Source organism: Eptatretus burgeri, chromosome 2 (genome assembly GCF_056783735.1).
Source record: "Eptatretus burgeri isolate ZD-2024b chromosome 2, Ebu_testis_v1, whole genome shotgun sequence".
NCBI classification, from domain to species: Eukaryota; Metazoa; Chordata; class Myxini; order Myxiniformes; family Myxinidae; genus Eptatretus; species Eptatretus burgeri.
This window is the reverse complement of record NC_140962.1, coordinates 4,774,053-4,786,637: the sequence shown is the minus strand read 5'-3', so window position 1 is coordinate 4,786,637 and position 12,585 is coordinate 4,774,053. Positions and strand designations below refer to the sequence as shown.

Below are 12,585 nucleotides of genomic sequence, written 5' to 3'. Positions count from 1 at the left end.
CTCCTGGTGTGTATTAATTCAAGCAGCCAACAGGGCTTGAACTCAGGACCTTTTGGATCCCAAGCCGCTACCCGAACCACTACGCCAACACAAGGCTTACCTCTCAGCTATTATATCCTGCCAGCCTTAAATAATATATACAGTGGAATACAAAAGTTTGAGTCCAGTGAAAAATTTAATAAACTGGATGTGATAAGAAAATAAATTGTTGTAATATTTTAACGGTTCTGAGAACTGCGAGCCCTGCAAAATGACACCCAAGATGCAGCAGTTCCAGAGTTAGTTATTTCATTTGTATGTGTGATCAGATAGGGTCCTCCATTTTGTCTACAGGGAAGGGAAATATGTATTGTGTCAGATTGGAGAGGTTTCTCCCCTTTCATGTACTTTCCCCGCTTCACTTCTTACTATTGCCTTCTCACCACCCTTTTAAAACATGTTCCCACCATATCTCAACCCTAACTGCAACCTCGTTCAAACAAGATACTACCACAACTCAACCGACACTTCAACAGGCCAGGACTTAACCCTCAACCGTCATCTCCACATGCCATGACTTCCACATACCCACCTCGCCTGTCAAAACCTGCCGCTAGCGCCTCTATTCAATCATAAAGGGTGCAACACTCAAGCTCCCATGGGATAGTCGGGAGATAATTCACATGCTGCGGCCAGGAGCAACGGAGCCATTTCGTGAGCTGCGGGCTCGGAGGGAGGCAACTTCATGCCGTGGTGAGCCCCGGACCAATAGGCATGCTGCGCTCAGGGTTCAGCGAGTGGAGTCTGACCCTTGCTCCCTGTAGCCACACCTGTGGAGGGTGATCCATAAACTCTGACCCCCCTCGACTCCCAACCCTGCTCATGCTGCTTAAAAGAGTGGCACGCCAACCGTTTGCAGCTTATTGGAACTTGCTGGGGACCTCAAAACAACCTGCCTGTCTGTCTATTCGAGCCATTGGAAGGCGCTGGAAGAGTGGATGGAACAAGCGAGCTGTGCTGGACGAGTGCCAAATTAAGACTGCGGGATGAGTCGGGTGGTATCCCAGCACAAGGCAGTAGACCCCGCCAACCGCAGAATGGGAAAATGAGTCCATCACTGATGTGCTGTACATGATCTTTTTGTTCCTTTCCAATTTGTCGACTTAAGATGCACATCGAGCCAACGATTGAGGGCAGCGAAGAGCCCGCCAACCGTTCTTTTCAGAGCCACCCCACTGATGTGCCCTCTTTCCACGCTTCCTTTCGTGGTTTCACTCGCACCTGCACACACGCACGCACGCACGCACGCACACACATATCCCCTTTACCTCTCTATCCTTTCCTTCCCTCCCCTGCACTTTGGACCAGCACGAGCCTACGTGTTTGTGCTAGGTAAGGAAGAGGCCGATAACGAGCCTCAGACCTCTCTCTGTTGGGATTCGCTAGATATCCGTTATTGTCGGGTTTTCCGTGTGTGTGTGTGTGTGTGTGTGTGTGTGTGTGTGTGTGTGTGTGTGTGTGTGTGTGTGTGTGTGTGTGTGTGTGTGTGTGTGTGCGCGCGTGCGCGTGCGCAACGCGAGGCTCCACAGCACAAACCAGCAAACCGATTTCGATGAAACTTGGCGAACAGGTGTCGTATGGGCTGGGAGTGTGCGTGCTTGAGTTTCGTTGCTAAGCAACCACCCGTTGCTATGCAGCGGCCGAAAAAACGCGTTTTAAGAACCCAAACGGTAACTGACGTAGCGCGGCTTCTATGATAGGTAGAGCGACCGGACCAACTCCTGCCTATTCCTTGCATCCCCATCTAGTTATCGCGACAGCATAATGTTCCTCTACCTCTCATAGTTTCTGAATGGCAGCCCTCCGAATGTGGAAAGGTGGTGAAGCAGGGAATATGTTAAGTGACCTTGACCTCGGAAACCGTCGACGGCGGAACGTTCAAATTTGGTGTATGGATAGAGTTTAATAACGACTACAAAATTGAACCGCAGCATTTTTCCAGATTCGATCACCAAGGGCGTTGGGGCTGAAATACGCAAAATTCGAAAAAATATTTTCTCGACCGGCGTTCACTATTTTCAATACTTGTCCTACAGTTTTGAATGTGGAGAAACAAGACTTCGGAATTAAACACTTCGAGATATGTAGAAAATTTTACTCGAGCCGATTTTTGATTGAGGTTTTATTTTTCAAATGGTAGTCCTGTGAGGAGTGCTAGTTGGCAAAATACGCAATAGGAAAAATCTTGCCAGGCAGAGGAACAATTGTATGTGAAGCAATACGTCTTGGCAATGAATCTTCGTCGGTGGATCGGTCAGAATGAAAAGCATCGTATCTAGCGCTTCGATCCTAGCGGATCCCTCGTCGCCTACCGGCCTACCGGCCTACCGGCCTACCGGCCTGTCTGTCTGTCTGTCTGTCTGTCTGTCTGTCTGTCTGTCTGTCTGTCTGTCTGTCTGTCTGTCTCTCTCTCTCTCTCTCTCTCTCTCCACCCCCCCCACCCTTTCTCTCCGAGATTCCCCAGTTGTGATTCTGATTGGCACCACATTTTGTGTGCAGATAAATAGGTAAGATTGTAGAAGTGGCCTGCAAGTGTGAAGGGTAAAAGTTCTGCTCTTTGTCTGTTCTGTTTACTGAATATAAGTGCTGTACCCTTACAAACACCCCGCATATGTGCTTTGCTGTCCCTAGTCAATAAAACCTTTACTGTATATAGTGGCACAGGAATCCCACCCACACCCCCACCCCCGGTGTTCCCTCTATATAAATAAACCCGCACATGTTTTTCCCAACCTGCTCGCTGTGGCTTTACATTGTTGGTCAAATGTAGTCTGCCCAATCAAAAACACGAGAAGTTCTGCCTCATGAATTGGCTCCGTGATTAGCCAGTGCATACCCACAGTTTCACTGAGCCGTACTTGAATAAATAAACAGGTGCGCACTGTGGGTACGAACCTCAATTGGTCGGGTCAAACAAATGGACAGGTAAACGTTAAATAAGACTGTGGACACTGCCAGACTTGGCAGTTTGAATCGACGTTCGTCATTGCTTCACAACCCGACGGGCCGCACGTTGCGAAGAGACCGAGAGGTTCACCCTCATGGCGAATCCCGAACCCTAGTTCGGTAACAATATGAAACTGGTCCAACACGTGGAACATGTCTTTCAATCCAGACAAATCTCACACTCTCACTATGTCTCTTCGAAAGGACCGTTTACAAAACCCCCCCATCCACTTTCTCAACAATCCTCTGGAAGAAGTCTTTTCTTTCAAGCTTCTAGGTCTCACTATCTGCCATGACCTTTCCTGGGAATGTCACATTTCCAACCTCGCCTCAAAAGCCAGTCGCCGACTGGGAATCCTCCGTCGTGCTAAGTCCTTCCTCGGCCCTCTTGAGCTCCTGACCACTTACAAAGCTTTTGTCCGTAGCCTGATGGAGTACTGCTCTCCCCTCTGGGCTGGTGCTCCTGCCTCCCACCTTTCTCGGCTTCACGCTGTCGAAACCAGGGCATTGAAGATCATCGGCATCTCCCGCAATGAAGCTGAGTCTTTGGGCCTCTCACTCAATCACCGCAGGTTGGTCGGTGGTCTTTCTGTCTTCTACCGACTCCTCTCCAGCCTTGCCCCCCTGCTCTCTCTGCGATTTGTCCCCACCACATTTCCACAGGGCGCTCAAGGTCCGCCAACAACCCCCTTCTGGTAAAACTACCAAAATCACGAATCACTGCTCATCTTCACTCTTTCATTCCTCTTTTTTCCCGCCTTTGGAATAAACTTCCTCACTGTATTCTTTCCCATTCTTCCCTCCAGGCTTTCAAAACAGCTGTTCACCACCACCTCTTATCTTCCCCCATCCAAATCCTCGATCTTTTCTACCCCCGATAATCCACCCAAGCCCACTTCCTTCATTTCTCCTACTTTCCTTCCTGAAAGTCCCTGAAATGTCCATCTTCTCTTCGCCATGTTCCCCGTCCCATCCCCATCCCTCTCCCTTCCACAGTTCACCTAATGTGTCTGTTCCCCACTGTTTTGTCCCTTCCACTCCCACCCCTCTTGTCTCATGCCTCCTTGCTGTGAGTTGTGTGTTAGCTCTCATACGAGCCTCGACCAAGGTATACAAAAAAAAAAAAAACAACAAAAAAAAAAAACTAAATATGTTATAATCTGGTCTTTCCACTCCACAACACAACACAACACAACACAACACAACACAACACAACACAACACAACACAACACAACACACACACTTTCTGCAGGGCGTACACAGTCCACCATCAACACCCTTCTAATGAAAATAACAAAATCCAGAATCATAGCCTTTCTCCACTCATTTGTTCCTCTTTGTTTTCCCTCCTGCCTGTGGAACCAACTTCCACATTCTCTTCAATGCCATTCTTCCCTCTGTCTTCAGAGGCCGACCCTCTTCTCTCTGGTGAACAGCTGTCTTCAAGATAGCTGTTCACCACCATCTCAAATCATCCCCCATCCAAAGGCACAATTTGTTTCCGACCTACATAAATTCACCCCAGTTTTTCCTTCTTTCGAATTTGCTCCTAGGTCCTGTATCCACCTTGTCTAACCCTGAATCGTCCCCTACTCCTCATTCTTACCCACATCCCCTATTTTGTCCCTCAGCCCTGTTGTTGGCGTTTCCCTGCTCTCTCAGTCTGCTGTTCCTTTTATTCTGTTGCATCCTTATCTGTGCGGTGTTCTAGCTCTTCTACAAGACTTGACTTTATAAGCCTTGACTTGACTGACATCATCAGACTGCTCATATTAACAAATTGTCTGACATCAAAAGCTGAGATACAACCTCAAACCCCTTGTTCAACAGTAGGCTGCAAACATTGCATGTTGTAACATCTCCAGGTCTTTGACACATGAATCGGTGTCTCTTAAATCCAAAAAGTTGAAACTTTGATTCATCAGTCCAGAGTAATCAATTCCATTGTTTAGTCACCCAATGATGTGGTGTGGTCTTTCAAATTTCAGTCTTTTCACCTCATTCTGTAGCCTCAGCAGTGGTTTCTTTGCTGTAACTTTGCTATGACAACCTGTCTTCTGCAGACAGTGCTGGACGAGATGTTAATGTTCAGACCTGCTCTCATTTCAATTGACGAATGCCGACTTCATTTTCATCTATGGTGCAAGCTCAGCAACTTCAAGTGCTTGTCTTGCCTTGGGAAGGTTTTTCTGGGTCTTCCTGGCCTTTTCTTGTCTTGTACAAAATCAGTTTATTTCAAGCGTTGTAAAATGTACCTCGCACCATTGCAGGAGATCTTCAGCTTTTCTGCTATGTTCTTCATCGTGTGCCCTGTTCTCACAGAGTTTGGATCGTCACATGCTGTTCTGTTGAAAGATGCTTCCTTGGTGCCATTCAAACCCACTCAGACTTTCGAGCAAGGGAACAAACAGATGAAAACTAATTTCACATATTCACTGGTTTGCACCTTTTATTGGGGTTTCTTGTAATTCACATCAATATAACTGGCGTTGATTACTTGAGAGAAGATCCCATCCCCACGATTAAGCGGAAGAAACAATCGTCACTCGAAACTGCATCACCATCTCGACTCAGCTACTAGCACATGCACACGGACAATTTTAACAGTGAATCAAAAAAACTGCTGCCAATGCCCAGCAGTTACCACAATAGCACCTGAAAATAATTATCAATATCAATTATCAACACAAAATTTCTGCAAGTCAAATGAACCACCATCTATTTATAGTGGTGAGAAAGTACAGGATGGACGTATTGTCTACTCCTCCGAGAGGATTTGACCGAAGACGCTAAAACATTCAAGTTCCCCCACCCCTCCACAATCCTCAATCAACCATCACCCCACAATACCCACCACCATCTCGCAGCAACCCCCCTCCACCATCGTTTCTCCCCCCACCATCTTCCCCTCAAAATCTCCATTCAACCATCACCCCCCCCCACTCCCATCAACCATCACCCCCATAATACCCACCACCATCCCACACTCCCACCCCCCACAATACCAATACCACCTCCCCTTCCCCCAAGCCCCACTCCCCCCTCCAGTGGGGCGGGGCATCGACACCTTACAGACACAAATGTCTGGGGAAAGTATGAAAATGGACGAACCCATAACATACAAGACACCTGGTCAGCATGCGATGGTGGGACAAAGCATTTTGTCCACGGTGTCTGAGTGTGCCTGGGCGGTGTCGGCTGTCGAGCGATGACGGGTATTTCTGCTCGAGTAATATCAATTAATACAAAATCCCTTCCTTGTAATTGAACGGAAAAACAAAACCTACCAATCTGAAGTGAGCACGCGACCAGCGTTTTCATCTTCACGAACATGTCCGCCTTCTTCCTCTGAATCGCTCACACAAGGCTCAAAACGATATGGCGCCACAATTCCCCCGAAAGTGTTTCCAACACAAATTTTGTCTCCAACCGTTCCTTCAAAATCCCACTGATAAGTTTCAACATACAGTACTGAGAACGTTCAGAGTTGGCAAAGACAGTGGAATCAGTATCAGAAACAGAGGTCAAAATGCACTGTTTCTCGATGTAAAGCTGCCGTTTGGATCAAGGTGGGTTCATAATGTGACATGACTGGCGAAATCGAAAATCGGCATTTCAGGGATTTTTTTTCGACAGTGTTTGGAAAAAAAAAAAAAAAAGCTTCCAATTTTTTTTCCCCTTCAAATTAGACAGTGATTAATCATTTTAAATGGCTTTCAGAAAAAAAAAGTTTTGTGTTTGGGTTCCCCTTTAACAGTGCTGCAAAAACATATATACTTCCTTTTCCACTCAGTAATCAAGCCCTTCGTGTACAATAATGACACTCATTTCAACTCCAAAAATGATATGCAATGTCTCGACAACAATCAAAATTCACAGGGGTTTCCCACCAATGCTCGCTGTGTAGTCGGTGGCTCCAAAGATGAGCTCCGGGGCACGGTAATAACGAGAACAAATGTACGAAACATTTGGTTCTCCCCTCACCAATTGCTTTGCACTGCAAAAAACAGCAAGAACAAATGTGATGTATTATCGTTAAAAATCATCAAATATTGCAATCATAAACAGAAAAAAAAAAAATTACACACCTGCCAAAATCACAGAGTTTGAGAACAGCACTTTCAGGGTCCAGCAACAAGTTCTGTGGTTTAATGTCTCGATGGCATATCCCATGTGAGTGGATGTATGCTAAGCTCCGGAACAATTGGTACATGTACAACTGGAACCAGACGAAACATAAAAACACACAAGAATTTCAAAAGTAATTTAAGCCATCAAACTAAACAAAATCATAGAACAATTTTTCAGGCAACTGTACCAACACACAAATGTGGCTTTAAACCCACAAGAACACCAAAAGCTTTTGTGGAAAAAGAATATTTCAAAAATATCTCTAACAACACAAGAATATGCACACCAGAAAAACAAAACAAAACCATCTTTGTCATAATTAAAATAATCATTCAGAACAAAAAGCCAAACATGTCCCAAACAGAAAACTGATCATAGAAGTTGATGAAAATTAAAATGTTATTGTTCACTTTTGATATTTGACAAATGAAAATATCTTATTAGTATACATTGGCAACGACAGATGTTGAGAGATGTCCACATGTTGTATGCAAAGTTCCTCCGATGTGCAATTTTTTTTTTCTGACAAGTAACACAAAGGGATATAAATCATGATTCCATCTTTATGAATGACGACAGTTTACCTTAATTGGTACTTACAAATAGCTTAGGCACATACCATCTCTCTACCCCAGAGTGGGTGGCCACGTGTAGGGAATGGGGATGGGGAAGTGTGGCCACGCACGAGGAAGCGGCTGGTGGCCACGAGTGGAGGAAAGGTGTGTGGCCGTGCGATGGGAAAGGGGTGTGTGGCCGTGCGAGGGGAAAGGGGAACGTGGCTTCGCGAGAGTAAAGGGGGGTGTGGAGATGAGCTGGGAAGCAGCTGATGGCTGTGAGCAGGGAAGCGGCTGGTGGCCGCAAGCGGGGAAGCAGCTGGTGGCCGTGAGCGGGGAAGCGGTGAGTGGCTGCAAGCAGGGAAGCGACTGGTGGCCGCAAGCGGGGAAACGGCTAGTGGCCGCAGATGGGGAAGCGGCGGGTGGCCACAAGCAGGGAAGCAGCAGGTGGCCGCGAGCGGGGAAGCGGCGGGTGGTCGCGAGTGGGGAAGCGGCGGGTGGTCGCGAGCGGGGAAGCAGCGGGTGGCCTCGAGGGGGGAAGCGGCGGGTGGCCTCGAGGGGGGAAGTGCTTACTCTGTGGGAACAAAGCCTGGATTTGGAGCTTGAGGGTTCTCAATGCAAAGTCAGCAAAACACAAACAAAGGCCATATTGCATAACTTGGCTATGCATTTGTTGTGTTGGTTTCCTTTTGTCTTTCCTACACATTATTTTCTTTGTTGCATGTGCAAGTGTTGTCCTCTGCAGAGACTGCATTTAAGATTCTAAAGTTCAAACTATTATAATTCCAAAAAAAATCCCCCCTTGACAAAGTTGAGGCTTATGAAGGAGTATTTCCTCCAACAAAAACGATTCACTGCTCCTCACATTTAGAAGATTGCAGGTTTCTCGTTTGGGCTGTTCTTATGGTATAACAAAAAAAAAATAATAATAAAAACAACACGAATCATGAGCAAACAGCTAAAATAATGGTGTAGCTTTAACAATAAACCAACTAATTCTGGTTTATTTCACAAAAGTGTTCAACTTTAATTTTCAATTAATCAATGGTAATAAAACTATGCTGAATTTGCACATTATGTTTAATCTGTTAACCTTCATATTGTAACCAAAAGATGAGGGGAAAAAAACGAGGAGAAACACAACAAACAGATTGTGATCTTCAAAAATATTACATCTGCAAAAAATGTAAATCAAATAACAACACAGCTGATAAACTAAGAAATTTCGAGTTTTGGTCCGACATCACACCTTTCGAAAGTTAGGATCGGCAGAGCTTGACACTAAAGTTTTGAAGAAAAAAAACAACACATATTTGCATTTGCACAAAATCACACAAAGAGAAAAAGATTACAATAAAGATTGCACAACAAACATGATGCACAAACCTTCACATAGATGATTGGAATTGTTTGCTTCGCTTTGCTGTAGTGACGGGAAACACGATACACCGTTTCAGGTACATAGTCTAGTACCAGATTCAAATACACCTCGTCCTTCTGCAAATGACATGTTTTGTCCTGCACTGTATTATTAATAGAAATCTGTTCTCAAAAGAGGGCAATTCAGACAACTTTCATTTGTTTGTAAAAGACGTTTTAACAGGATAAGTAAGTTTGTAGAGTGCCTTGCCTCTCAGGCTTCATTTTAATTATTTATCAGAGTGGAGGGGAACAAGTTATGAAAGTGAAAGTGACAAGATATAAAAGAATGCTCAGTGAAGGAACAGGCAAAGCAAGTATGTTATGAGCATCTGACATATTATGTTCATTGATCAATGAATAAAAAAGGTCTGATATTGTCTACTGCTACAAACCGGTGTTACACCACGTTGAGAAAGAGAGAAGAAACCCTGTATTCGGTGATTATAAAATTAAAGTGGCTTTTACTGCACTGTAACTAGCACTCTCTTCTCAGCACATTTCTCAACATGCATAAAAATTCGAACATATCAATGTTTCTTGCTTTCAAAGATATTGTGGTTGTGATCTTTTACACACATTATACATGGCATTGCTATTGTAGTTGTGATCATACCTTTTTTATGTTACATGATTTTCATTAAATTTTCCCAAACACTGCTGAAAGTAATGTCAAAGATGATATGACCTTACTCTTTTGGTAGATCCAAGAAGTCATGATTTTCAGGCACACACTGTAGATGTGGAAATTTTCTAACTGATGGACAGGAAAACATGCTCGCATGTTTTTAATTTTGCGGAGCAGGCACATGACACATGACAATCTCAACGATGTTAACCATGTGAAACCCGAAAATAACTTGCAGTGTAACCAAAACTGAAGAGAAACACACATCAACACATACTTTATTTTAAACTAAGGTTTATGAACCTGGTGCAAACAAGACGTAGCGTCAAGGTACAAGCAGGTGCTGCATTGAATTCAAGTACCAAAGTTAATGGTGCTAACAGATCAAGATTTTTGCAGTTTCGCATGCATGACGCACTTGCGCAATTTACTTTTCTTGTTCTAAGAGACTGAGACCGTAAACGATTGAGCATGCAAGGACCACGTATGAACGCAAGGCAAGGCAACACACATGCGGATCGTATTTCTCAGGGATGGTGGTGTGCAGAAACACGCAGAAAAAAACCACACACACACACACACACACACACACACACACACACACACACACACACACACACACACACACACACAACCAATGAAATACAGAGAGCAAAATATGTGAGGAAAGTACAGTAAAGCACATCAATTCAACAGTTAATTGAATGCAGGGATTATTAAGTTTATGGCGTACATAAACACGGAAATGCTTGCTCGAACGCCCGTTTTTATCCAAGCTAATGTATGGTCCTCCATGTCATGACCATTAAAGTTCATTTAAGGAAACACTGAAGTTCATCCGCTTTTGAAATTGGCTCCAAATAATCAAACGGAAGACCAAGAAGGAACCCAAAGAGGTAAAGAGCAAAGATGGAGTCATCAGGAGGAACCTGAATAGGATTCGGGTTTCAGCCGCTACTTCCCGACCCTCAAACCTATACAGGCAGAGGCATATGAGCCTTACAGAAAATTTTCTGAAATAATTCACTTCTCCTTGGAGAGGAATAGAGAGTAAAAGATGAAAGGGAAGAAAAAGCAAGAATTAGATTCAATAAAGATGTATGAAAGGAACAATGGACAACAATAACTAAGTGTATTTTACATTGAAATGTGGGCGATGAAGTACAGTAATGCTGTTGGGAACTGTGAAGACCTACTCTAAACATGCTGGACAAGCACATTGCTTGCTATTCACTACGGCACAACTGGAAATTGTATGTTCAGCACATGCATGTTTTGTATGCTCTGGTACTATAAAGTGTCTATAAAAGCCAAATATATTCACACGTTGCAAAATTTGTGCTTCTCCCTTATAATAGGGTTCACACACTTTTGGGTATCTGAAATTTCATGACTTTCCATGACCCCACACAGGCATAATTTACTCACCGCACTACCTCAAAACACATCAGCAAGATTATGCAAATTATCAAGGATTTAAAGTCGACTGCTATCCTGCTTCAGTTGAATAACAGATAAGGTAACTGTTAACATGAAAATGTGGTGGGCTGGATACAGAAGACCTGTAAAGAACAAAGCAGTACCCTTTAGAATCAGTACATGCTCAATCCATTTGGCGTCGTCCTGATGACCAAGCCAAGCCTCATTGAATTTACATTTCCCAGGAATTGTGACAGCAAATTTCGTTTTCCCTCCAGCTTTCCGGCCCAACAAAACATGCAGGTCGAAAATGGCGTGTTGTTCTGAACATTCGTCAATTTCCCACAACTTTAACTCTGTGACCATGTGTTCTCGCTTATCGCATTAATGTATCGCAGTTTCATTGAATTTATCGCAATTTAGTTTTTATGATCACAAACGCGCTTCACTTTATATCGCAATGCCGGTAACATGAATAAAAACTTTCAAACTGAATCCCAGAAATAACAACCGCCCGGGATGTGCATAAACACACACATTTAAATATATTGCACATGAGCTGCATAGCACACGATTCCCTTCTCGCTTGCCACTCGCTGAGTAGTTTTACGGGTTATTAAAATATTTTAAACAGCCCTCCGTAATGAGTGCCATGAGATGAGGTAAGAGGGTGCTTTAGCAGAGAGACAAATCGTTTTACTGCAAGAGAAACGGCTGGTGTCGTTTTGCAGGGAGAACATTGGTTGAGCTGTCCTGAGCTGCAGTTTTGCAATGTGCCAATTGGAAATTGCGTTCTGAGTCCAGAACGAAAGACTTACTAATTATTCTCGGGAATGTAACCCATTCACACACATTGGTTTTATTCTGAAAATAACAGAAAACACACTCGCTCTCAATTTCCAAGATTTTCCATGATCGGCAGAGAAATCCCAAGTGGACATCATTGATTAAACTGTTTGATGTTTAACAAGTGATGACCTTAAATCTATGTCTTTTGACTTGAATGGCCAGGCTGAAGCCTCCGGGTTGGAGGTGACGCTTTGGTCTACACATGTATGGGACTAAGGTCCGTTTGAGATCAGGTGGGAACGCTTCGTGACACGCCACACAATTTGGCCTACATCTCCACCCGATGGCAATTGCCTTCTGGTTTCGTTGGTTTACATTGGCGGGAACAATCGTCTGGGTGACAGATAGGCTTTTGTTCTTTGCAGATTATGCAATTTTACCGTGCGAGACATAATATCCGGCTTATGCTCACCATGACAGCCAGAGGGTGCTAAGAGCATATATGTCTGGATTGTCGTGTCCAGATTGTTTACCCCGACCTGGACGGATGGCCAAACGATTTCCCTTGGAGGCTTACAGCCAAGATCCTCAGAGATTATGGCCCACGCGTGGGAGAGAACAGCGACAAGGATGGAGCAGATGGATGCACAGCACAAGGG

The 12,585-nt window shown here is 44.3% G+C and overlaps 1 protein-coding gene across 12 annotated transcripts in view; it reads right to left on the bottom strand.

Annotated features, from left to right (window-relative positions):
* The window catches only part of GSK3B (glycogen synthase kinase 3 beta), a 149,482-nt gene that overhangs the window by 55,100 nt on the left and 81,797 nt on the right, over window positions 1-12,585 (bottom strand). For 7 of the 12 annotated variants that reach the window (XR_015052737.1, XM_085861329.1, XM_085861320.1 and 4 more), the window contains 3 exons: window positions 9,058-9,189; window positions 7,075-7,205; window positions 6,877-6,983 (listed from right to left, as the gene is read on the bottom strand). Coding sequence is in view for 11 of the 12 variants with exons in the window: in XM_085861329.1 (XP_085717455.1) it covers window positions 6,877-6,983; window positions 7,075-7,205; window positions 9,058-9,189 (370 nt within the window). In the remaining variant the exon portion in view is untranslated. The remainder of the gene's footprint in view (window positions 1-6,876; window positions 6,984-7,074; window positions 7,206-9,057; window positions 9,190-12,585) is intronic. The other 5 variants (XM_085861336.1, XM_085861310.1, XM_085861279.1 and 2 more) reach the window with 1 other exon arrangement.